The following is a 23545-nucleotide window of genomic DNA, read 5'->3' on the forward strand; positions in this document are numbered from 1 at the left end:
GCGCTGCTTTGATCTGGTGCCGCAACAAATGCTCTACGTGATATCATGTGAGAGCGGTCATGCCATATTCAAGCCTGAGTGTGTGGTCAAATGTTGCGGTCGTGCTGTACTTTTTAGACTGGCTGTTTCGATTTGGCGAAATAGTGGGCTCGCAAGAAGGCGCGACGAGGGGGGATGTGATGATGGGCGTTGTGGGCGCGTTGGAAGCGAGGGGGATGAGGCAGATTAGTCGGGTGGGGATATTAGTTGAGCAGAGGGCGGTGAAGGCGAAAAAGGAGGGAGTAGTCAAGGTTGAGGTTAAGAGGGAGAAGGATTGATGTCATGGATGAAGATGTAGGTAGGTCTCGATAGATGTTGTTTTGTATTCAACAGGAGTATTGGTATTGCCGCCGTGTTTTGACGGCGCAGTGCTTATATGCAAGACAAAACAGCTGGAAATACAACGCCGGTCCTTTATGCAGACAAGATTTACACATACATATAGCAACATGGTTCATTACCGCCCCTCATTACGAGCCCCAGTCATCCCATTCCCCCTTTTTCTTTTGATTGCGTTCCCGACTCGTGCTCTTTTTGCCTTGGGGCGCGGGATCTAAAAATCCTTCTGGTATGTCATTCCAGTTCTGTGTGGACTTTGGTGGCGGGCCGGTTTGCGTTTGCTGGGCGCGTTTCTGGTCCGCGGCTTGCTCATCGCTCGAGACTTCGTAGTCGTCGTCTTCTTCGTCCTCGGATATGTAATTGTACTGGTCAAACTTCCTTCGGTCCATGTTTTGGAGCTGTACGTCGCCATCGGCGTACATGCCATGTTCTCTCCCCAGTATTTGATCAGCCTTGCTTGGACTCCGTCTTCCCTCCAGTGGTGACTTCACGACGCCGTTGGTGGTCGTCAGGTATCGAGCAGGCTCGTCGTGGCGCAATGGAGACTGCCATTCGGGGCGATGAGGCTGTCTGGGTACAGCGTGGCTGTATTGACCGGGCTGCCAGCCTTGTGCTGTCCTTGTGGGGCGCCTAAATTCTGCTTCAGTGGGAGAATCAAGACCCCAGCCGGCAGCGCGCTCACGCTGCTTCTGGACTTGCTCCTCCGCCTCCCTATCGCGCTTTATGCGCTCTCGTGCTGCGAGCCACTTCGGGCTTGGCTCCCAGGACCACCCATCGCCCGTTGTCGTAACAATCGGAATGAACCATTTCAGCGGCGAAGGTCCAAATACGTGCGCGACATTGCGCTTCCATCCCAGATCGAATGCATTGGGGAGTTGCTCGTTGTCTCTCTCGTCGAGGTAGCTGTCATAGCGCTCCTGGTTTTGCTGGCGCTCCCGCTGTTCATACGAGTGGTAGGCAGGGTGTGAGTATCCATTACTCATTGGCGTATCACCAGGCGCTGGAGAGCGCGACGGGGCCTCACCTTCCTCCGGGCGCGTCACGCCAGGCAGCGCGTTCGCATGAATTTCGCGCAATTGGTCACCAATGCTCAATCGTCCATTGGCTTGCGCGTCGAGGTAGTTGCGGTCAGTCAGATTGTGCTTCATGGTGTTCCGCAGTGGCGACAAGTAGCGCGTCTTTTCCAAACTTTCAATTGTCGTCTGCCCCCTAAAAGTAAGCCAAAGATGCCAGGCAGTGAAGCCGGTGATTACAATTCCGATGATGCCGGACAACACGGCGAGCAGAACATAGTTGACGGGCATGAAGGACTCGGTGTATTGACCGTCACTCAAAATCTCACTCCAAACCCAGTACGCAGAAGTGGCGAACGAAGTCCAACAGAAGAAGGTCAAGTATATCAAAAACAGCAAGAAGGCCTTGTAGTTGCGCAGGCCGACACATGTGGCGAGCCATGGGCAGTGATGGTCCATCTTCAGCACGCAGCGGCGGCATGTTGAACAGTGGTGGGCGCGGTCGGGCTTCTTGGACTGGCACTTGTTGCAGAAGCGCACGCCTCCGTCTGACGCTTTCACGGTGAAGGATGTATATTGCAGAGCCCCGCTTTCTTGAGTAGGCAGGTGGCTGTACCCGTTGTTGAGGCTGAGGGGCGACCCCGGATCGGTAAAGACGGCGGTTGTGTAGCTCCAGTTGAGCATGAGGTAGAAGAAGACGCCGAGCGCAGACGAAAACTTGCCTACACCAATGTCAGCATATCGGTTGTCCACGCAACTGCACAACAGCTTCGGGTGTGACAAAGCAATCTGCCATGCCGCGCCGCGTCGCAATGGCAGGTCATAGGAGACGCACCCGTCCAGGCATTCTTCGAGGGCACGAAGCCGATGCCGGCCTCGACCCACACGGCCCAGGTGGTCAGGCCGTAGACAAAGACGAGTGGGAAGTAGGTGATGGTGTTGCAGCAGTACCGCTCGACCTTCCTGGCCCACCCGCGGCGGCGCATGGTTCGCGAAGGAGAAGACGGGGGAGAGGGCGAGCCTAGCGTGGCCATGGTCACGGGATCGTCGAGAGTCCGGGCATGTGGTGCGAGATGTGGCGGCAGCGAGGCAGTGAATGACGGATCAGCGATGCTCGGTGTTGGATGTTCGATGTTCTCTGGGGATCCAGGGCGTGGTGACGTCGTGGGTGTGTGTGTGTGCCGCGTGCCCGTCGGGGTTCGAGAAGGGCAGAGATGCGGAGGACGGGGGTGGTGTTGCACACGTCGTTTCAGGCGCGACGCCGCACAATATGTTTCACACGGCTAAGCCAGCACCGGTGACAGCTAGGAACACTGCACAAGAGGGCGCCAGAAGCACCAGATGAGGGCACGGGGATGAGCTCGAAGGGCAGGCGCAGTCAGTTGGCAAGTCGTCGTCGCGCTGCAGGGCCATGTCAGCGCCATCGCATCGGGAATGCTGGCTGACCCAGTAGCTCCGTGAGGCTGACAGGCACGTGACGGCGCTGACCACCAACACCAAGAAAAAAACCCACCACCCCTCCAAACTCCCCGGATAGCAGGTGCGAGGCTTCTCATACCTCGCGCGCCAAGGGCTGTCGGTGCCCGCGAGGCGTAGGACCGTTTGAGCCGTTGATCGCAATGACCATTGACAGTCGAACAGCCGCTCAGTTCCCGCCGTGGGTCCGGCCTGCGCGTCCTCCTCCACCAACTGCTCGGCAAACCCTGGTGCTCGTCGCAGAACAATCTAAGGTAGCCTGTCGCAAATGATACACAGACCACTATCGCCCAAAGACCCCGGCCGGCTCGTACTCCACCGAGATGCGACGGGTAGAGATGAGCGTTGTTGCGCGCCATCTGCTGCTGCCCCTGCCAGAGTAGTGGGTCCGGCTGCCACGCTGCGGGATCTGCTTTCGGCTGTCTTCGTGCTGTTGAAGCCGTGCCTCATCTCACCTCAGACCACTCCACCATGTGCTTGTCTTGACACTCTTTTGTCTTCAACTTCTTTCTGTCCACAGTTCACTCCTGTTTGTGTGTTTTTCTACTTTCCTTAGCCCGGCATGCTTGCATCCAGAAAGCGGCCCACGCCGCTGCTATGCACCCTCACGCTCATTCTGATTGTACTCTTCTACCACAGCAACAATGCAAACTCGATATATCAGCACTGGTCGACCACCGTCGACTCGCGGCCTGTCCAGATCCCGGCAAACAGCACCCTAGGTTTTGGTGCAGTCGTTGTCATCTCGAAAGAAGGTTCGGACCGGCGCCATGCCCTGCTCCAGTCAGCAAACGTCACCGACGTAAACCTTACCATACCGAAGCAGCCTGCGTGGACCGAAGGCGACTTGCAGAGGTTCATCAACGGTCAAGAGGATGCTCAGCGAGGCTCGATTCTAGCGTGGTTGGGCCATCGCAATGCCCTTCAATGGTAAGCGATTATGCTGTGCACGCCGTGGCGCATTGCTGACTTTCATGCGCAGGTTCCTCGACTCTGGCCTGGAGACTGCCCTCGTCCTGGAAGACGATGTCGACTGGGACATTCGGCTGCGCAGCGTCCAGATCCCTCTCGCGGCCAGTGCCGTGCGACAACTCTTACCAGCACCACCAGCTCCACGCTCTTTCCGTTTCGGCCACCATGCCAAGAACGATACGAACTACTGGGGCGACCACAAGGACTGGGACCTACTCTACCTAGGCCACTGCGGCGACTACTTTGAGGAAGTCACTGAACAAGGACCGCGACTCGACAAGCACTACAACCTGACCAATATGCCACACATCCAGTACAGAGACCCCACACTACCTCCCCCATCGGACTTGCATCCATTTACGCAAACACTGTTTGACACGATGAGCATACCTGCGCATACTAGAGTCATCCACCGTTCCAAGTTCCCACTCTGCTCTTTTGGATATGCTCTCACACGCCCTGCCGCCCAGCGACTACTGGATGACCTTGCACCCCCGAAACTTACAAAGGGTGGACCCCGAGCATTCGATGTAGCCCTCCTGAACTCCTGCCGGAAAGGAGCAAAGACGCCTTCGCCAACACCAGCGCAAGGCAACCCAGTACCCCACCCCAATCCCGAGCTACGACACAAGTACGCGAGCCCCGGACTGCGCTGCTGGACACTCAACTCAGAACTTTTCCACCATATGCCTGGCCCCAGTCTAATCGACGAGATCGGCACTGAATCAGGCGAAGGACCTGGCGTTCCGCCTGTCGACCTCGCCGGCCAGGCACAAGTTGTTTACCGCAATGAGACCACAAACATCGACTGCGGCTTTTGGAGTGGCGCATTTGGCTTCGATGAAGACGACACGGAACGCCTGCGATTCCTCCAGGAGCACGTTGGACGAAGAGGCAAATGCCTAAAAGATGACCGCGAGGAAGACGAAGTCGACGCGATCCAGGCAATTGAGGAGACCACCACACAAAAACCCATGTTCCGACACACAACACGCTCAATATGAGCTTTTCATACCACACTTCACTTTACTTCTACTTCACTGTATAGAACCATTTTGGGACATTAGCATCACAGGCGCATCATGGTTCAAGGAGGGCTCTGCATACCGGCCCGTTCACGGAGATTTACGATCACCTTTTCCTTTTTCTTCTCTTCTCGATTATGGCGGCAGCGAAGCATTGAGACTGCCCTCTTGATGGCGCATTGTATATGGAGGCATTTTCGGCGCCACACTTCTTGCACACAGGCAACGCATAGCACATACGAATCCTACAGCAAACCAGCATTGATACCCAATGAAGACTAGTAGATCTAGTCCCTTTTCACAAGCCGAGCAACGCGAAACTAAGCAATCAAACCAAGATTTTCCATACCAACTTGTACATCTCATGGTCGTGAAGTTTTTGTTGATATCAGTTATGGCTAAAAAGTCGTTATCTTTCATTGCACAGCGCCGCACAAATTTCCGGGCCATGCTTGCCAACATGCGGCGTCCCGTCCATCACACATCAGATTCAGCGCTAGTGCGGCAGATCGACGCGTAACTAGTGAAACAACGCAGCCGCAGCGGTTTTTTTTCGGTCCGTTTCTTGCTACACTGCCGTGCCGTCCGCATGAAGATGAGATGAGACGGGGCGATTTCTTATGCGATGCTATTTCTGCGCGAGCGTGTTTCTTGAGGATTTGGAACGCGTAGAGTCTGGAATGGGATGGAATTACGGGAGATAGTTGTGGATGGTGTTATATTGAGTGTGTGTACAGAGTCATGTATGAATGTTGGATGAGAAGATCGTAATGTCAATGTGCATCCTCTGCGGTGGGAGTCCGAGAACCACGCCAGAGTAAAACCCGGTCATGGGCAAGGCGAACCGCAGTTCGGCCTTATTCTACGGCGCCCATGTAGGTGAGATGACGCCCACCCTTGAACGCCGACGCTAGAGAAAAAAAAGATACCAACAGAAAAACCGCCCGGAAATAAACTAAGAGAGATAGGAAATGGGGTATCTATAACTGGAAGTTGTCAAGCCAGTGCTTGATAACAACACGCCCCTCGTTGAACGACGGCTTATCCATGCGCACGATAATCGCCGCGTGCGAGTGTCTGTGATGATGAATGTACACCGGATGCTTCCTGAAGCCAAGCGTATCCAAGGCCTCAATCATGCCGAACTGATCTTGCGTCAACGCCAAGGTGGGGAAATCGAGAGTATCCTTCTCGATCGCCGCCTCTGTGTCTTTGCGTGTCAGGCCCGGAGACGTGGGCTGTGTGGGCGACGCGACCTCGGTGCTGCCCGCGGACAAGTAGTCTGATTCCTGTGTGTTGTTGACGTTTTCGAACATGTCTTCTGCTTCACGGCGCACGGCGTTGATCATGTTGCCGAGGCGGTATTGTTGGATGTTGACGCCTGCTTGGCCGGATTCGTGGAGGCGGATGCGGTGCGAGCTGCGGAAGGATTGGACTACGGAGTTGACGAGGAACAAGGTTGTGCCGATAGGGATGAAGACTGTTAGGAAAGCGACAATGGGTACGCGGCCTATGACAGTCGAGGTGGTGGACACTAGCCGTTGTGTAAAGGCAGGTGGAGCTTCGGGAGCTTTTGGTGAGACGGGGTTATCGCCATCCAGTATGACCTCATCGTAGCCTGAGATATAGTTCATGGTGACATTTTCGGGCTTGACGAATGGGTCTGTCTGAGATATTCCGGCCGTGTAGTACGTCACCGTCCTGTCGTTGACGACATTTGCGTATAGACTCCGATGCTGGAATTGCGCCAGGCCCTTGATGAATATGCTGTTCGAGTCCGCCAGGACAGAAAGCAGTGACCGGCCAGTCTCCCTGAACTTGTCGATGCCAAAGAGTTGTCTGCCACTCATAGAGAGTGTCCTTGCGCCCAGTATGTTCCAGATGTGGCTGTGATAGCCTCGTAGCGGTGTTCGTACGCCGAGATGTGGTGTCGCAAATGTGGTGAAGTTCTAACAGGCGTCAGTTGCAATATCCTCTCTGCTGATCGGGGCACATACCACAGGCTGTATCTTCTCGAACACCCCTCTGCTGTAAAGGAGACCAATAGCGAAGCGGGCTACGAGACCGCCAAGTGAGTATCCGATGACACTGATCTTCTTGATTTCGTTTCCATCATTCTTGAGGTCCCCTAACTTTTGCTCAACTTCGCTTGCGACTCGTTCGCCACCTGTGTCGACGCCATCGTATGTGAAGCTGCCGGCGTTGCGCTTCGCTACCAAAATCTCGACTTGGTCTTCGGAGAACCTCTGGCGGAGAGAATCACTAACTTGTTTGAGATGTTCTGGGTTGCCCCAAAGTCTGGTCGGTGTCAATTTACTGCATCAGTGGAGCCTTCCTGAAGCGCCTCGTACCCGTGAACAAGAACACACAGATGATCTGCTTTTTGGGGTTTGTGAATGGACGTAGACATTGCTGAGAGTTTCGCGGTATACACTTCCGATGAGTGCAGGGGCGTGGTGTTTATGTGTTGCGCCTCCTCCAGATCTCGTCCGCTGTGAGCGGTGTTATCGGGCGCAGCCCTCGGAACGCGCGCAGCAAAGTTGGCGTCACGTCAGCTACTTAGGGTTTAGTTCAGATGAAGCCTCGGAAGGTTCGTTAGTCCGGGGGTCTTCTCCCAGGTCAGATCAATTACTGTGGCGCCTCAAAGCTATTTTCTGGCAAAAGTCGCGAATTTGAGCAGACGGTCACAACGTCATGACAGAATGATGCGGGATCGGCACGGGAGTTCGTCCGACTCACCGGGCCTTGCATGCTCTAGCGCCGCTAGGGTCGAACTTCAAAGCTTGAGCCTCAACCTCACCCTCACATCTGCGGCTCACCTTCACCGCTAAGCGCTTTAGTCCATCCGTCGCAGGTATAGGTGTGGCTCGTAGTCAGGTACACAGCCTGACCACTACACCACATTGCGACAGACAGCCCTATCAGCACTGTCAATTGGCGCACATTCTTCTCACCCTTTCTTCCTGTCTAGGTTTGTGCTGGCTTGCTTACTCTGCTTGGATGCGAAGCATATTGATTTCGTGTCGCGCAATACTTCAGATACTGCCAAGTCGTTCGCGCATTGCTCCGCTTGCGATCGACCTGAATACGAGACCAGAAAAATCCCCACTACCGGCAAGTAGCTTTTGGTCCAGCTTGGTATGTCGCGGACATATCGAAGCCTCCCATATGATCACTAATCAGTAAGCTTCCGTGCGGTCAACATTATGTGGCCCTCTATCCCGGCTTTCAGGAGCTTTGGCAACATACCTTGCCCATCGGCCAATAGGTGCGAGCTGCCAAATTGCATCTTCAGTCATGAGGTCTCAAAGCCGCTCCCCAAGCTCCCATCGCCCACAGCAAATGCAGCAACACGTGAGCAAGAGCCAGACATGAAGCGACTGAAGCTCAACAATGGCTCCAAGGAGTCTATCGCGCCTGTCGCTCCTGTTGCTCCTGTCGAACCGGCTTCAAAGCCTTTCTTTGTTGGGTCGATCATGTCCAAAGACAAGACACCCGCTGCAACCAATGTCGCAAGCACAGTCAATACTGCTCCATTCAAGTCTAGCACAGCGACCAAGGTTGATGGTAATTTGCCGCAGTCTGCAACTCGTCCAGTATCGCCGCCTCCAACAGCTGCTACAGCCAAGACAGCTGCCAAAGCAGATGCACCGGTCGCGTTGATGCCGAGGAAGCTCTCGAAAGAACCAGTACCCTTCGCTAAGCGCCTGACGCTGCTGAAAGCGCTACACACTTATATGAAGCCACAGAACGACAAGATTGCCAAAGCTGTCAAGCCTGAGATTAGAGCACTGCATCTCAGTCCCAACCAGCTCAACAAGCTGGCAGTGGACGAAGAAGAGAAACTTGCTCTCGAGAATCCGTCCGTATATGAGAACATCCTCAAGCATCGCCTAGTGAAGCTGAAAGGTATGACTCCCGAAATTTGGGTCAAGGAGCGGAGAGAAGCCGTGTCGAAAGAGAGAGGAGATGCGCCAAAGAAGCCTCCGCCGAGCAAGGTCGATACAGGTCTAACTCCAAAAGAAGAGGTCATATTTCTCTCGACACTTACTTGTCCTCAGGATGGACTTGATAACCATGGATATGTCACTAAAGTACCCAGCGAGGAACAGCTGAAGGAGGCTCAACTTGTGCAGACATCAGCAGGATTCTGGGAAGAATGTGATCGTTGCGCCACCCGCTTCCAAGTGTTTCCAGAGCGCCGAGAGGAAGATGGTGCACTTACAACTGGAGGCCAATGTAGGCATCACTGGGGCAAACGTATCTTCCCAAAGAGGACGAAGAACGCAGTGCCCGAGCCAACGCGCCTGAGCTGTTGCAACGAAGCAGTAGGCTCTCCTGGCTGCATCACACACGAGACGCATGTGTTCAAGATTTCGGACCCAAAGCGCCTGGCACTGGTCATGCCATTTGTGGAGACACCAGAGAATGACAAGGCACCGCCACACACTGCAGTCTGTTTCGATTGTGAAATGGGCTACACTACCAGAGGACTCGAGTTGATGCGCCTCACTGTCATCTCCTGGCCAGTACACAAGCCAATCATCGACGTCCTTGTCCGACCCATTGGACACATTCTTGATGTGAACACTCGCTTTTCTGGTATAACTCCAGAACAGTTTGTGAATGCGAAGCCATATGACCCCGAGAACCCAAAACCAGTTCGCAAGGATCTCCGTATCGTAGAGTCACCCTATGAGGCCCGGAAGCTCTTCCTCTCGCATGTTACAAGAACCACACCAGTTCTCGGCCATGCTCTGGAGAACGACCTCAACACCATCCGCCTCATCCATCCTACGATCATCGACACTGTACTCCTCTATCCGACTCGTCAGGGTCTCCCATATCGCCATGGCTTGCGCATGCTCGCGAAGATGCATCTGGGTGAAGACATCCAGCAGGGTGGTGCGGCAGGACACGACAGCTACGAGGATGCGCGAACGACTGGTGAGCTAATCCGCCACAAGATCAAGGAGAAGTGGAAGGTCCTGAAGCATGACGGCTGGCTGATCAAGGATGATGGGGTCTACCCACCGATACCGTCTGGTACACCACCGGCGGACGCGGCGTCGGCTCCCGCTGCGCCCTCGATGGTGCCGGTCGCATCCACGGCCGTTATGCAGGGCAAGCCGGCGGAGAAGCGCAAGATCGATGAAGAAGATGACGATAGTGCGCCGCCAGCAAAGAGAGTTGCTTGAACACGGGATTTACCCTGTGAGAAGCAGGATGAACTTCACACAAAGCCTTTCTGCAAGTCGGCCATGAGTCATTGAAGATCAATGGGTTTGCAAGGGAGATTGCCACCTCTTGGTGTCTTGCATTCATGGCGTCGATACCTCTTGGCTTTGTCACAAACTAGTCGGCTATACTGAAGCCCACTTGTGCCAGGTTGACGTTAAGGCACCACTGCATATGATACATCTAGCTTCTTCACAATCTGAACGACAGCGTCGACTATCCACCGTGGATGCTTGTGTAATACTCCAGCTATGTGCCGACCATCTGTGTTCCAAGTCTGAAGATCTGAGGATGCGACCTCTCTCCATCTATGCCTTTGCGACCGCTTTCGATCCAGGCGATCGAGTGAGGTACCTTCCCCAATTCGTGACCCAGTCCCTCGTCATTTTCTATCATATTCCCAATCGCCTCTCACTTTTCTGTCTCAGCCCTTGACCTTTGCCACATCCAACCCTTGCACACCCTCCAAACTCTCCGTAACCGGCTCATACACCACATCAACATCCAAATCCCTCATGACCCCAATAACCACGCCCACACTCTCAATAAACCCATTTACAGCAACGCGCAACATGCGATTCGTCGTCGCTGCGTAGTTTACTTGCAGCACATCGTTTTGGACTTCGAATGCGCGGCGCACAAGGGGCGAAAGTTCGGCGTCGACAGAGAGCGCGAGGTGTGCGGTGGATGCGAGAGAGGGGGTGGGGAAAGGGATTGAGAGGGTGCTGGTGTTTTGTTAGTGAGGGGTTTGCATGATTAGAGGGGAGAAGCGCACAGGGTACAGGGAAAGTCCTCCGCCTTCCAGCCCGTGGGATTTGCCATTGCGCCTTACTGCACGATGGCGGATGATGGTGTTGCGGCTCAAACTTCGCGAGATGTGGGGGAGAGAAGCTAGACGGTAAGAGGCAAGGCGGGAAGAGAGCTATGGCCGTCACCGTCACTCGAGGGCGTCATCGAGCATCATCATTGTCTAGTAATATCCACGCAAATATGCCCCAGAATTATTGCATTGGACAAACACCACCAATTACCTCCAAAACACACCGAATACACTGCTTTGAGCAATCATGTTCCGCAAACTAGCATCAACGTCCCTGCGCATCCAAACCCGCCAATTCTCCCTCTCAACAGCACGCCGCGCAGGCTCAGACGGAAGCGTAAAGGCAGACAAGCATGCGGTGAACAAAGCACAGGCCGGGGAGACGCATAATATCCAAGAAGCGAATGCTCAGGCTGGCATGAAGTGAGTATTATCCGCATCATACCTTCACGCGTGGTTTCGGGAGTTTGTTAGGCTAATCATGATGCAGGAATAAGAACAGTGAGACTGGCGGAAACGCGACAGATCAGAAGGATACGGCGGGCGGCAAGGAGAAAGCGAAGAAGGAGTTTCCTGAGGCGCCGGACGTGGCGATTGGGATGCAGGATGAGAGGGGTGGAAAGGGTGGTTAGAGGATTTGACGTGTGATGGGGAGGGAGAAGGGCATAGTGTATAATTCTCGGCATTAAGAGAGCTTATGGACAGGCATTGCCCTGCTTGAAAGAGATGCTCAATACAAGATATGTCTGCACACCTTCCCTTCATCACATGCTCTATAAGCGGAAAAAACGTTCATGTACATCAGCTTCTGCTCTCTTCCCACGCGTCTCTCCACGTGCGATCAGCCTTCACCGCATCGCATGTCTTTCGCATCTTCCAGTCCCAACCCATCCATCCCACTCTAGCTTGCGGCTGAACCCCTCGGCCCTCCACCGCCCACCCAGCAACTTTCCCGAACGCCTACTCCAAGCCCTAGTCCCCCAACCGGCTTAACGTATCCCTCGATCACCACCCGGATTCCCCAATCCAGTAACCCCGCAACGTGCCTAGCCCTCCAACGTCATCCAAGCTTGGATCCCCAGCCAACTGGCTCCTCGACGTCTCCAACTTTCCCCGCGAATTGGCATCCGCAGACCCATAATTACCCCGGACGCGCCTCCGCATTTTTGACAATACACGGGATGGCAGACGTTAGGCTCGATCAGGTGTTTCCGGGAGCGTGGTGCTGGTCGGGGGGCATGCATATATAAAAGGGTACATAGGTGTGATGATCTGCTGTTTTCCCAGTCACTCGAGTGTGTAGTAGAGCGCGTTGCAGGACATTCATCATGAAGTTTCTCGAGCTAAGGGGCAAGGCCCTAATCGCTATTATCCTCATGACTTCTGGTCTTGACTTTTTGCTATTTGGCTGTGAGTGGTTTTTCCTTTCTCTTCATCTCTGTATCAAGATTGTTTTCTGACATGCTACTTCACAGATGACCAAGGGCTCTTCGGTGGCATCCTCGGCGGCGACCGCTTCAAAGACACGCTCGGTCGCCCAAATCCCACCATGACAGGCCTCGTCACTGCAATCTACGACATCGGATGCGCGCTCGGTGCGGTCGTAGCGTTTGTGTTTGGCGAGAGGATTGGGCGCAAGAGATCGATTATCTTGGCAAACGTCATTGTCATTGTCGGGGCTGCGATTCAGACGGCATCGTTCGAGTACTGGCAGATGTTTGTGGCAAGAATCATTGGCGGTGTAGGCGTTGGTTTGTCGACTGTTGCTGTCCCGATTTTGCAGTCTGAGACGCTGCCTGCGCATAATCGTGGTGCATTACTGGTCGTGCAGTCTGCGCTCATCATTATTGGAGTTGCGATCGCGTCGTGGCTCTGTTTTGCGACATTATATGCAGAAAGTTCGCTGCAGTGGCGCTTTCCCGTTGCGTGTCAGATCCTTTTCTCGGCACTTGTCCTGTGTCTATGCCCGTTCCTGTGCGAGACACCTCGTTGGCTTGCGCAGAAGGGGAAGATTGATGAGGTACATTTCCACCATCTCATATCTCTCTTCTCATATTAATAACCACACCAGGCCAAACACGTCATCTCACGCCTCCTCGACAAGCCCCTCGACGACGACGAAGTCATCGGCCAACTCCAAGAAATCCTCACCATCATCGAAGCCGAATCCCAACTCGAAGAACCCAGCTGGTCCGAAGTCTTCAGCAACAACACCAAGACGCGCAACCTGCATCGTGTGATCCTAGGCATGGGACCATACCTCTTTAACCAATGGAGCGGTGTGAACGCGCTGTGCTACTATCTCGCCGTCATTCTTCAAGACTACCTAGGCTACTCCCCCAGCATGTCTCTCATCCTCGCCTCGGTAGCCTTCACACAATACGCCCTCTTCTCCTGGCCACCATACTTCTACATCGACCGTATCGGGCGTAGGATGTGCGTCATGCTCTCTTCCGCCGGCTGCGCAGCCTGCATGGCGATCATCGCCGGCACGCTGGCGAACAACAGCTTCTCTTCTGCGGCCGCAGCGGTCGCTTTCATGTTTCTCTTCCTCGACTGCTTCACACTGGGTATCCTTCCGGTATCCTGGTCGTATTCGGCGGAAATCCAGCCGTTGCGCGTACGCAACAAAGCCACCGCCGTCGGGGTGTTTTCGCACTGGATGTCGAATTTCGTCGTCGTGATGGTCACGCCCATCGGCCTTTCTTCTATCAGGGGCCATTATTTCTGGGTCTGGGCCGTCGTGTGCGCAAGTTTTGTGCCGCTGACGTATTTCTTTGGGGTGGAGACGAGTGGACGCTCCTTGGAGCAGATTGATGAGATGTTTTGGGAGAACTCGAGGGTGTGCATGGGGTTGAATCCGGAGAATAGGAGAGTCGTTAGGGCGAGTCGGAGTGATGAAGAGGAGAGGTATAGGACGTTTGCCAAGGGTGGGGAGAAGGTGAGTGTGGAAATGCGGGAGGATGCGCAGAGCTACTAGGCTGGTTGTTGAGTCATGTCATCGCTGGGAAGATTTTGGTGAGAGAAAGAGAGCAGTATTGGATGAATAGTGTATAAAGAGTGTATAAAGAAGCTCAGAAACAGATGCTACAACCATTCGTGCACGCTGTCAATACTACAAGAACTGCTATAGTAAGGTTCTAGAGATGCGTTAGATAATGCACAAAACATCACAGACACAGACAGCAAGTCCACTGTATCAGGCAACAAAGTATGATTTTCTAGCCCCATTTTTTTTTGAATAAACGTCCGTTTGATAATCGCCAATTTTGAATGTCCGTCAATGATAGTGGGAGAAGTGAATGCTCAATCTGACTAGATGTTCCTTCCACTACTGCTGTGCTAACATCGGTGTCGTAATGTCGGACCAGCGGTTGCTCGGTTCTACGCAGGTTGGTCCAGCACGGTGTGATGTGCCGTCTTGCACGCCCGGCCGTCACAGACTGGACTTGGACAGAGCATCGATGCTAGCTGCAGTATGTCGTGGTCCAGTATCTGTAATGGATCTCACGTGTTGGTGGTCGCCGTTCATGGGCCAGTACGTGGAAGGTCGACGTATCGAACTCGCATGACACGCGCTTGTGGCGGCCGGATGGTAAGGCTTGCAACCAAGACGAAAGGTTAGTAGCGTAGGACAGTTCCTAGCTATGCTTGTGCGACATCATATCAACCACCAATCTGACTAGCAAAAGCTGTGGAAACACTCCGCGCATCGTCATCGTCGAAGCCACCTAGGCCATTGCGTAGACCGCCACGACCGGCACCGAATCCAGCACCCAGAGCCGGGCCTTGGCGAGTTGATTCAACGAAACGGTTGAGGCGGTCAGACTGGCTTAGCGATGTGGGCTTGTTATAGTCATTCAAACTAAGTCCCGAGAGACTGATACCGCCTGGAGCGTCGCTGCGAGAGTCGGTCAGCTCACTGGCCGCAACAGACTCGCCAGCCACACTGGCAGGTGCACCATTTCGGCCCTTGGCGCCAGATCCAGGGCGACCAGGTAGCGGCCATGACTCCTGGAAGTTGGAGAACATAGGAGGGTAGTTGGACGGAACACCAACGCCGCCAAGGGCGGACGAATGGACCGAGGATACATCGTCTGGGATGTAACCAACTATCGAACCGTTGTCATTGTACTCCTGACGTGTGGGCTTGTTCCCGCTCCAGCTGCCTTGGCGACCAGAAGTCATCGCATTTGCGTGCTGGTAAGCCATCTGATAACGCTGAGGTCCACGATAGGTCTGCTTTGGACGACTGAACTGGAGCAGGGAAACCTGCAAGTTGGTCAAGGGTCCCTCTACAAGACAATTGCGCTCCTTGAAATGGAGTAGGAGGTAGTGCCAGAGCGGATGCTTTGAGAGTACTTTCGGATTGCCGAGAATAACGAGACCGTATTTGGCACGCGTGAGAGCGACGTTGAGACGACGAGGGTCGCTCAAGAAACCAATGCCCTGGTGGTCATTGGAACGCACGCAAGACAGGATAATAAAGTCCTTCTCACGACCTTGGAAAGCGTCGACTGAAGCTACCTCGACGTCTTTGTAGTTCTCCTTCTTGAAGCTCCCAGTAGCCTGCATGGAGCTGACGACGTAGCTGCGCTGGCCTTCGTATGGTGTGATGATACCAATATCGCCTGGCTGCACACCTGCCTTGAAGAATCGAGTGACAATCTTCTCGACATTCTGCGCTTCAGTACGGTTGAGGTATGACGTACCGGAGGCTGAGATCTCCTCAGCGCCGAGGTTCGACCAGAACATCATCGGGCTGTCGGCGACTGGCCATGGGAAATCAACATCACGGCGGATACGCTCTTGCATCGTGACACCGTTCTGAAGGGACCCCTCGTAGAACATGTTCGATGGGAATTCGGACAGACAGGGATGCATGCGGTACTGCACTTGAAGTCGAATCGGCGAGCACCCAAGAATGACCAGGCGCTCGAAAAGAGACTGGTTAAGACCAGCTGTAGCAGCCTTCTTGTTCATGATGACAGGTCCCAACTGCTGGTGGTCACCAACCAGGACGACCTGCTTGCAACCAAGGACGAGAGGAATCATGCACTCGGGTTCGGCAGACTGAGTAGACTCGTCGATCAGAACTGTGCGGAACTTCATCTTGGAAAGTCGAGGGTCGCCCGCTCCAACGCAGGTGCAGCAAATGACATCGGCTGCGTTGAGAATCTCGCGCTCGGCTGCGCGGGTAAGCTGCTTGAACTTCTTCTCGTCCTGACTGGACAGCTCGCCAACATCGCTCTTGAGCTGATTCAGCTTGTTGAGCTCGACGTTGGTATCGTTCATGCGGACTTGCTCATGGAGCGACAGGAAGCCAACTGGCGACTCGACATCTTCCCTCGATTTGGCAGTGACACGAACCGTCTTCAACCCAGTAAGATGAATACGTTCGCACAACTGGTCGACCGCGACGTTGGATGGTGCACAGACGAGGACCTGGCTGGCGCTAATTTTGCACAAGTGGTAGATGATGGTGGCAGAAGTGACCGTCTTTCCCGTGCCTGGGGGTCCTTGGATCAAGCTAAGGGGCTTTTGCAAGACACTCTTCACAGCATTGATCTGACTGCCGTTGAGCTCGGGAAGACCAGGAACACTAAACTTGCGGGGAATCTGGATCTTCATGGGCGCAGACGCGACCTCGTGACCGAGCAGGCGGTGGAAGATGTATCCGGAAACACTCATCTCGTCGATGGCAAAAGTTTTCATGGCGTGCTGCATGCGGTCGAAAGAAGTAGCCTTCCAGACGTAGTCGGCGCTGAAGTTGTGGGTGCATTCGGTGGGCACAGACTTGTGATCGCCCTTGGTACGCAATTCTATCGTGACCTCGTCGGACTGATTGTTGGGAATTTTGATGACATAGCCGACACCCTCCCAGTGGGGGCGAAGCTCTCCGGTATAGCGCAGGCGCATCTCGTCGCCCACCGCAAGCTTGACGTCGCCCAACTCCAGCTTAGGAAGAATGAAGCTTGCCGTGTGCTTGTTGTTCAGGGCCATGTCCCAACGCACGACCAGGTTGTCCTGCGATTGCGACTCCTTCAGCTTGCGGTCGTAGTCGGCCTCGATCTTAACCAGAGGACCAAATACGTTCTGGTACTGGAAAGCATCGTCATAGCGCAGCAGAACCTTTGCAATGACCTCCTCTTGACCAGCACCTTTCTCAAGATCGGCGATTGTGGCATTTGCATTGTCCTTCCACAGCTCTTCGAGCTTCGCGATGGTCTGGGGGCTGAGGTGGCGGGCGCGGAGCTGTTCTTGGTCGGTCGGGGCAGGCACGAGCCAGGGCAGGAAGGAGCGGTCCTCGATCAGCGGCTGCCAGCGGGACGTGTCCCAGTTCATATCCTTCTGCGAGGGCATCGAGGCGCACGGCTGGCGACACAGCAGCACGACGACCGTGTCAGACTTGGCGGGGATGAAGCCGAGGAGGAAGACATTCTTGGTGCCGCAGTTGTAGCATTCCAGCGTGGTGTCGCCGAGCGACGAGGCGGGGTGCAGCTGGACTTCCTTGTGGCGGGCGCGGACGAGATGGTTGATGATGTGCGAAGACGACGAGTTTCCGCGGGCGCTGCAGAACCACTTGGTGCAGGCCAGGCACTTGACGACGCTGCCGGCGTTGTGGATGCCGCAGTATGCGCACGCGTGTGCGGGGAGTTCGACCCTGGAGTTACTTAGAATCATGTCCAGCCATTACGCCCGACGGCCCTCTTACTCTTCCTCAGCCCGCATCGCAGGCTTGCCGTTGGCGCCGCCCACTGGCATGCTCGCCATGCTCTCCATGTCGTCGTCGTCGTAAATATCCGTCTCGTCATCTTCCTCGCCAATGCGGCGTCGGCGTGAGCCCGTCAGGCCATGGTCCAGGATGCTCTCGTCGTCGCCGGCGCCAGCATTGATGGTCGCCGCAGAGTCGGATACCAGGTGGTTGCCCATGTGCGTGAATGCGCCCTCCATGGTGGCTGGTGGGCCGCGCCTTCAGCGCAATTTGTTGAGTTTTGAGCGATAGGGTGGCGGGTCCGGCCGCGTGTCGGCCGTAGGGATGGGCTTAGGACGTGTACAGCCTGGTCTGACCATTCACACCATCTCTGTATGCAAAGGTTTGTTGATAATGTGCGTCGTCGACTGTGTTTGCGGGAGTAGTGGCGTGTTGCGACAAAGTTAAGTTCGTGGGGATCGCGACTACGCTAGTCTGTCTCTTGGCACAGAAAGTCCCTCCCCGCTTTTCCTCTTCGATCCTCACTTCACTTCACTTCACTTCACTTCACTTCACTTCACTCTTTTACCTGAAATGTATTCTTAATCAGACTCCAGTCCTTATTGGAGTTCGTTCACATCAGGTCTGAAGATCTGAAGAGGGTTCTTGCTAGTTGCGACACTTTCCCTTGACTTGTATCGCCTTGCAGACAGAGCCGCATGTGGGCCCCGATGCCACTTCATATACCAAGGCGAACCAAGTGCTTTCGATGCTCACCAGAGGCCTGATACAAAGTTCCCGTGTAGCTCCAGGACCGACATGTCCCCTCAGTTGCAGTCCATTGCCACCTTTCGAGACTGCATTGGATCACAAATCCGCAAGGGCGAGACATCTTGCGCACTACTACGAGTTCGCGACATACTTGCCAGCTGGTCTAGCAACATTTTAAGCACCACCTCGGATTCGTCAAAAGCAGCTGGGTGCACCCCGAAGTCTTTCAACTTCAAGAGAGAAACCCTACTCTCGCACAATCAAGTCACCGTCACCAGCTTGGAAACTTGTGACACCATTTACCCAGCCACTCACAGCTTCATCTGAGACCCCCACGCTGAAATCATATCTGGCTATGTACCAGTACATCAAAGGTACTTTGAGCCTCTCGAGGAGGCAGCTGAGCGTAGCAGATCCGATGCGACGCACCATGCGGAACAGTATCGACGGGAAGCGTCCGATCAACCCTATTGGTGATTGCAAACCACTGCGTGGGCAAACCAACCAGCACCATTATTCCAACGACAGGGACCAAACGTGCCGTGGCGGCACTGGCCGGCTGATCAATCACGGCTCGTATACCATGTGCGGGGTACGGAGAACGGAGCCGGCGTGAAGTATGGGCGTCGTTCCACCACTCGAGGACGTCTTTGTAAAGACTATACTCTTCAGGCAAGCAAACTATGTGAATCCGACCTATCCGAGATTCTGCTGGGAGCGGTTATACTAAGCTTCCTGTTCCTATCAGTCCCGTCTTGATCACCTGAGACATGCCGCTGCTGTGTAACCTGATGCCAACGTCGCTTGCAGCCAACTCGATAGTTCCCGACTTCATTTACTATCATGACGCTCGAATCCAAGCGAACCCCGCAGCTCCATGTCGACTCTATGGACGACAAAGCACGGCAAGTCATCACCTTCACTGGTCCCGTTCGTCTTATCTGCCGTGTGTGACCTGCAGAGATGCATCAAAGTGTGCAGCATGGTGGTCCAGCGCTCGAAACTACCCAGCCAACCAGTGACACAGCATGTCAATGACAAGCGATGAGGGTGAAGTAGTTCGAAACGGACCGATTGCTGCATACAAAGTACGCGATGCTAGCCGCATTCTCTCGATCGTTGCTGCTTCTATGCAAGCAATGATCAGCCCCTGCTTATAGTATCTTTGACTATATGCACTGCATCACAGCGTTTGTGGAGCAGAGCAACATACACCTTGCTTGAGCGTTCGGCATAGCAGTACGAGCGCTAACCGCGATATGCATCTTTGGCTTGAACCCCATCGAAGACGACAGCGTGCATAGCTTCTGCATTCTCCACGCGATTGGGGCAATGAGAGCGAGATGTGCACTCCGTGCGAACCACATGAGCTAGACACCGATAGTCTGTCTAAATCCCACGCTGCATAGACCTGAACCGCTGCAAGCGAGCAGTTCTTCTGTTTCCCAGAGTCCAGCGTTGCGGATATCCGCTGGCCCACATAGTCAGCTTCCGACGATGCTCGTCAAACTCTGGACAATCGCTAAGATCGCTATGCGCGCCATCTTCCATGAAATGTCATCCACAGAATCCATGCCTCATTGCGCCATCGAGCATCAGGGGAGCAACAGAGCGTCAGACAAGATATTCAAGGTTTACGATATGCGCCCTTGCAAGCCGGCGCTCACCGGCGAATATCATCGGTGTTGCACAACTCATGGCACAACAGCTCTCACAGCAGGGACATCCCAGTCCCATCCAGCACGACCGCACATCAGACAGCCTCGAATGGCTGACCTCGCAGCTGCATCCATCTGACAACCGCCTTGCACAAGAAACATGCCTGATTCCATCCACGCACAGTCCACGTCTTGCTTCCACGCTGACTGTACTCGGAGAATACCACTCTCCATCGGTGAACACCGCACGCATACAAGCAAGCGGACGTGCCTATTTCCATTGTATTCACCGCGCTTAATACTACCCGCGGGGCTTACTGTCTAAACAAGACTCGCTAGGCCGCGTATGTGGCACGGTGCATTTCAGCTCGTCACCGATCAATGCGGGTGATGCGATCTGATCGCACGCACGTCAGCCTCCACAGACGAGGGAGCCGCGCCTTGGGGATGAGCTGTTTATCTCCTGCGCCTCCGAGCTGCTGAGTTTGACCGGTGTCTTGAGGTCGTAGCCTCGACACGACATGACATGACATGGCATATTACCAAGATTCCATCTATCTCAGGGTATACCGTAATACTTGGGAACATTATGAGCACGTAATGTACGACACTGCATGAACTCCCAAGTGAATCGTTGACGTGCTACGCCATGTCCTCCTGTACGTACGCCCTTGACTCGGCATACATAGCCGTAAGCTCTGACATACAGAATCCATCCTGCTCCGTATCACACTCTCCACTTTCCGTCCCAGCCTGCATACGCACGAGGGCACAGCCGCACTTGCATGCCTGCATGCCTTGCATCCACTATCGAAAAATCCTCTGCGCAGGCAGCCAGAAAGACTGCAGGAGAAAGTGAAGCAAACACAGACATTGGGGTTTCCATGATCCATGTTGGGTTTGTATGCAAGTGCGGGGAAAGCCGCTGGCTCGGGTGGAGAAACTTCGGTCTTTTTCTTTTTCTCTTTTCCCATCGAGCAGGACTTTGTAGTGGGGAGCGGCGGCGGAACGGCAAACACGTGGCTTGAGCACCGGGAGACACGGAAACTAGCAGCCACGTCAATGGGTAGGCATGCAGGATGGGAAGATCCATGATTTTCCGGCGGCATGAGCGGGATGAAGTATGGCACGCATGAGCAGTACCTCACAAGCAAAGAAAAAGGCCAAAGTGGTGTAGTAGATCATGCCGTTGCAGCGAAGCGAACGATGCACAAATAAAATTTGTTGGGGTATCATTTCTATATCGAGTTTGCTTTGAGTCTTTGTTGTGGAGAATGGCCCTCCTTCCCATCCGATGGCCATGCCCATAGTGTAGAGTGTTGGGCAATATACAAGAGTTTGTAGGGTGACATTTGCCAATGCACGTCCCTTTGCTCTGCTGCGGCCTTTATTGACTACCAATCGCTTCAAACCCTAAGATGTCCTGCATGCCCGCCGACAGAAGCGAAATGAAACGCCGTGATCCTCCCACACAGTGCTGTTGGATCAACAGGAAAGAAAAGAAAAAAAGGAGCTCAACCCAGCCCAGTGTATTTGGAATTGCCATCCATGCACAGCTTGGGTCATGTCGTCGTCAATAAATGTGGAAAAGGTATCAGAGAAAGAAAAGGGTGAGAAAATAGAGACACAAAGAATGCTAGCGATCGGGGAGCAATGAAGCCCCATGAAAAGGAAGAAGACAAGTCTAGGATATCGCTTGAAACAAAAGTGTATGCCGAAACGGGTGGTGCACGCCGGCTACCAATCCCTTGTGTCGCATCTTATAGCATCCCACTGTTACGCCGGTTACCCACATCTGCATGGGTCGAGCAGTAGATGGAAGTGGTATAGCCAGCAAGATGTGTTGTACAAATTTTGAGAAACGATCGTGGTCCAGCCGGATAATGATCGATGAAAACTTTTCAGCGCGGGATGTTAAGCCGAGGCATGTTGGGCGTGAGCAAGTACATCCGCGGACAGCCTGGACCAGCGGTGAACTGCCGTGTAATGTTGAGTGGTTTTGTAAATTGTTGCGATGCCTCGCTATTCGCTTCCTGACTGTGTGCGAAAGCCGGAGTAAAGAGCCGCGAGCTCCCTATCGTGGCGTCGGAAAAGCCACTACCGTCCCGTGTCGGGTCCAGAAACGCCTGATGGAAAAAAATGAACAAACGGAAAATAATTGGTACGCTGGAGGAGCAGCCCGTATAATGACGCATAGCCGCAGATGTCATCATTAGCTGCGGGCAGTGGGGATCCTCCAAAGTTTGGTGCGTTTATCGCTCAAATGTGGAGGAGCGACTTATGTAGTCTAGATCCGACTCGCGCGACTCGCTACCAGTGCGTTCCTCAAGGCGCTTTCGACGCTCGCTTGGGCCACGGCTGATGAGACGCCTAACGAAATTGCGAGGCTTCGTAGTCGTGGGCTCCAGGCTCGGGCTCGAGGGCTCGAGCGGCGAGTTGAGTGACCCAGTGCGCGAGATGGGAACTTCAGGCGCATCGACAATTTCCTGCTTCTTGATCTTGCAGAAAAGTGTGGAGAACAGGTATTGCTCGCCGTTGCTGTCGAAGAGAGGAAGGTGTCGGTAGCCTTGCTGGAGACTGTTGAGCTTGGCTGTGAAGGATGCCAGAGGAGCGTAGTTTGTAGTCTTAGCGTCGAGTGAGTGCCAGACGGTCCATCGCACAAAGACAAGACTTGGAAATCTTGTGGTTACCTTCATCTCAATGTCTTTGGTGCCTTGGAACTCGGGGTTATAACCATTGCCCGGGACTATTTCTGTACGCTTGCGCAGCGGGTTGCCGATGCCTGAGTGGCCATTTGGTGCAGATGCGTCTTGTCCACCAACACCAATTGCATTGGCACCCATATCTTCTGCGCAGTACATCTCGAACTCAACGTAGGGGTTGATGTTTGCTTCTTGGGCTAGACCGCGAGGACGAGGTAGCTGCTGGGCAGACATAATTTGGACAGTGAACTTGACTTCTTTCTTGGGAGCCTTCCTTGGGCCGTGGATTGTTGTTTGCGAGCCGCGTCGCAATGTGGTGGGTTTCAGAACATATCCCGTGCGATCATCACCACCAGCAAACATGGCCTGATTGAGCTGCTGGCCGAGATCGTAAGTTTGCCAGTTAAGTGCCACCATTTGAACACCACGACGCCAGCACTTGAGAGGGTCGAAGTTGGTCGAAGTGATGCGGAACGCATGAGGATAGACGCGCATGAGACAACGCACATTGTGCTCCTCAAGCAGGTACTTTTCGCGTGACCCAGCCTTAGTGAGAGTCTCGAACTTGCGCTCGTTCAGAGAGAAGACGTGGTTGAAGGTGTTCGCGTCAGTGCAGCCAAAATCAGTGAACTTGACTCCCCGTGTGTACACACCCAATGTACCGAGTTCTTTGGTGATGTTGCTGGTCTTCGTCTTCTTGGGCTTCTTCGACTCTTCCATCACGGTAGCATTCGGCTGTCACTATCTTCAGCCGAGCTGACGATTGCTGATGGTGGGTTGGGTAAGGGGGGGTTGGGT

General features: G+C 54.0%; 10 protein-coding genes across 10 annotated transcripts in view; 5 read left to right on the forward strand and 5 right to left on the reverse strand.

Moving 5' to 3' along the window:
• Positions 1–509: 509 nt before the first annotated feature.
• On the reverse strand, positions 510–2425 carry SNOG_10705 (hypothetical protein; the record flags this gene model as incomplete). Its single annotated transcript, XM_001800914.1, has 2 exons — positions 510–2148; positions 2190–2425. The coding sequence occupies 2 exons, from the start codon at positions 2423–2425 to the stop codon at positions 510–512; spliced, it is 1875 nt and encodes a 624-aa protein (XP_001800966.1).
• Positions 2426–3429: 1004 nt separating this feature from the next.
• On the forward strand, positions 3430–4843 carry SNOG_10706 (hypothetical protein; the record flags this gene model as incomplete). The annotated part of the gene is made up of 2 exons (XM_001800915.1): positions 3430–3797; positions 3850–4843. 2 exons carry the CDS (start codon positions 3430–3432, stop codon positions 4841–4843), a joined length of 1362 nt encoding a protein of 453 aa, XP_001800967.1.
• Positions 4844–5844: 1001 nt separating this feature from the next.
• SNOG_10707 (hypothetical protein) lies at positions 5845–7274 on the reverse strand (the record flags this gene model as incomplete). Its single annotated transcript, XM_001800916.1, has 3 exons — positions 5845–6751; positions 6884–7110; positions 7182–7274. 3 exons carry the CDS (start codon positions 7272–7274, stop codon positions 5845–5847), a joined length of 1227 nt encoding a protein of 408 aa, XP_001800968.1.
• A 796-nt stretch (positions 7275–8070) lies between these two features.
• Positions 8071–10062, forward strand: SNOG_10708 (hypothetical protein; the record flags this gene model as incomplete). Its single annotated transcript, XM_001800917.1, has 1 exon — positions 8071–10062. One exon carries the CDS (start codon positions 8071–8073, stop codon positions 10060–10062), a length of 1992 nt encoding a protein of 663 aa, XP_001800969.1.
• Positions 10063–10526: 464 nt separating this feature from the next.
• Positions 10527–10924, reverse strand: SNOG_10709 (hypothetical protein; the record flags this gene model as incomplete). The annotated part of the gene is made up of 2 exons (XM_001800918.1): positions 10527–10827; positions 10878–10924. 2 exons carry the CDS (start codon positions 10922–10924, stop codon positions 10527–10529), a joined length of 348 nt encoding a protein of 115 aa, XP_001800970.1.
• Positions 10925–11169: 245 nt separating this feature from the next.
• Positions 11170–11554, forward strand: SNOG_10710 (hypothetical protein; the record flags this gene model as incomplete). Its single annotated transcript, XM_001800919.1, has 2 exons — positions 11170–11345; positions 11413–11554. 2 exons carry the CDS (start codon positions 11170–11172, stop codon positions 11552–11554), a joined length of 318 nt encoding a protein of 105 aa, XP_001800971.1.
• Positions 11555–12250: 696 nt separating this feature from the next.
• Positions 12251–13902, forward strand: SNOG_10711 (hypothetical protein; the record flags this gene model as incomplete). Its single annotated transcript, XM_001800920.1, has 3 exons — positions 12251–12332; positions 12398–12942; positions 12994–13902. 3 exons carry the CDS (start codon positions 12251–12253, stop codon positions 13900–13902), a joined length of 1536 nt encoding a protein of 511 aa, XP_001800972.1.
• Positions 13903–14588: 686 nt separating this feature from the next.
• On the reverse strand, positions 14589–17876 carry SNOG_10712 (hypothetical protein; the record flags this gene model as incomplete). Its single annotated transcript, XM_001800921.1, has 2 exons — positions 14589–17586; positions 17638–17876. The coding sequence occupies 2 exons, from the start codon at positions 17874–17876 to the stop codon at positions 14589–14591; spliced, it is 3237 nt and encodes a 1078-aa protein (XP_001800973.1).
• Positions 17877–18435: 559 nt separating this feature from the next.
• SNOG_10713 (hypothetical protein) lies at positions 18436–19003 on the forward strand (the record flags this gene model as incomplete). Its single annotated transcript, XM_001800922.1, has 2 exons — positions 18436–18525; positions 18653–19003. 2 exons carry the CDS (start codon positions 18436–18438, stop codon positions 19001–19003), a joined length of 441 nt encoding a protein of 146 aa, XP_001800974.1.
• Positions 19004–22297: 3294 nt separating this feature from the next.
• SNOG_10714 (hypothetical protein) overlaps positions 22298–23545 on the reverse strand; it is a gene marked incomplete at both ends in the record, with an annotated part of 3342 nt that continues 2094 nt past the window's right edge. The window contains one exon of the mRNA XM_001800923.1: positions 22298–23482. Coding sequence (XP_001800975.1) covers positions 22298–23482 — 1185 coding nt within the window. The remainder of the gene's footprint in view (positions 23483–23545) is intronic.

Source organism: Parastagonospora nodorum, assembly GCF_000146915.1.
Source record: "Parastagonospora nodorum SN15 chromosome Unknown scaffold_17, whole genome shotgun sequence".
Taxonomy (NCBI): Eukaryota; Fungi; Ascomycota; class Dothideomycetes; order Pleosporales; family Phaeosphaeriaceae; genus Parastagonospora; species Parastagonospora nodorum.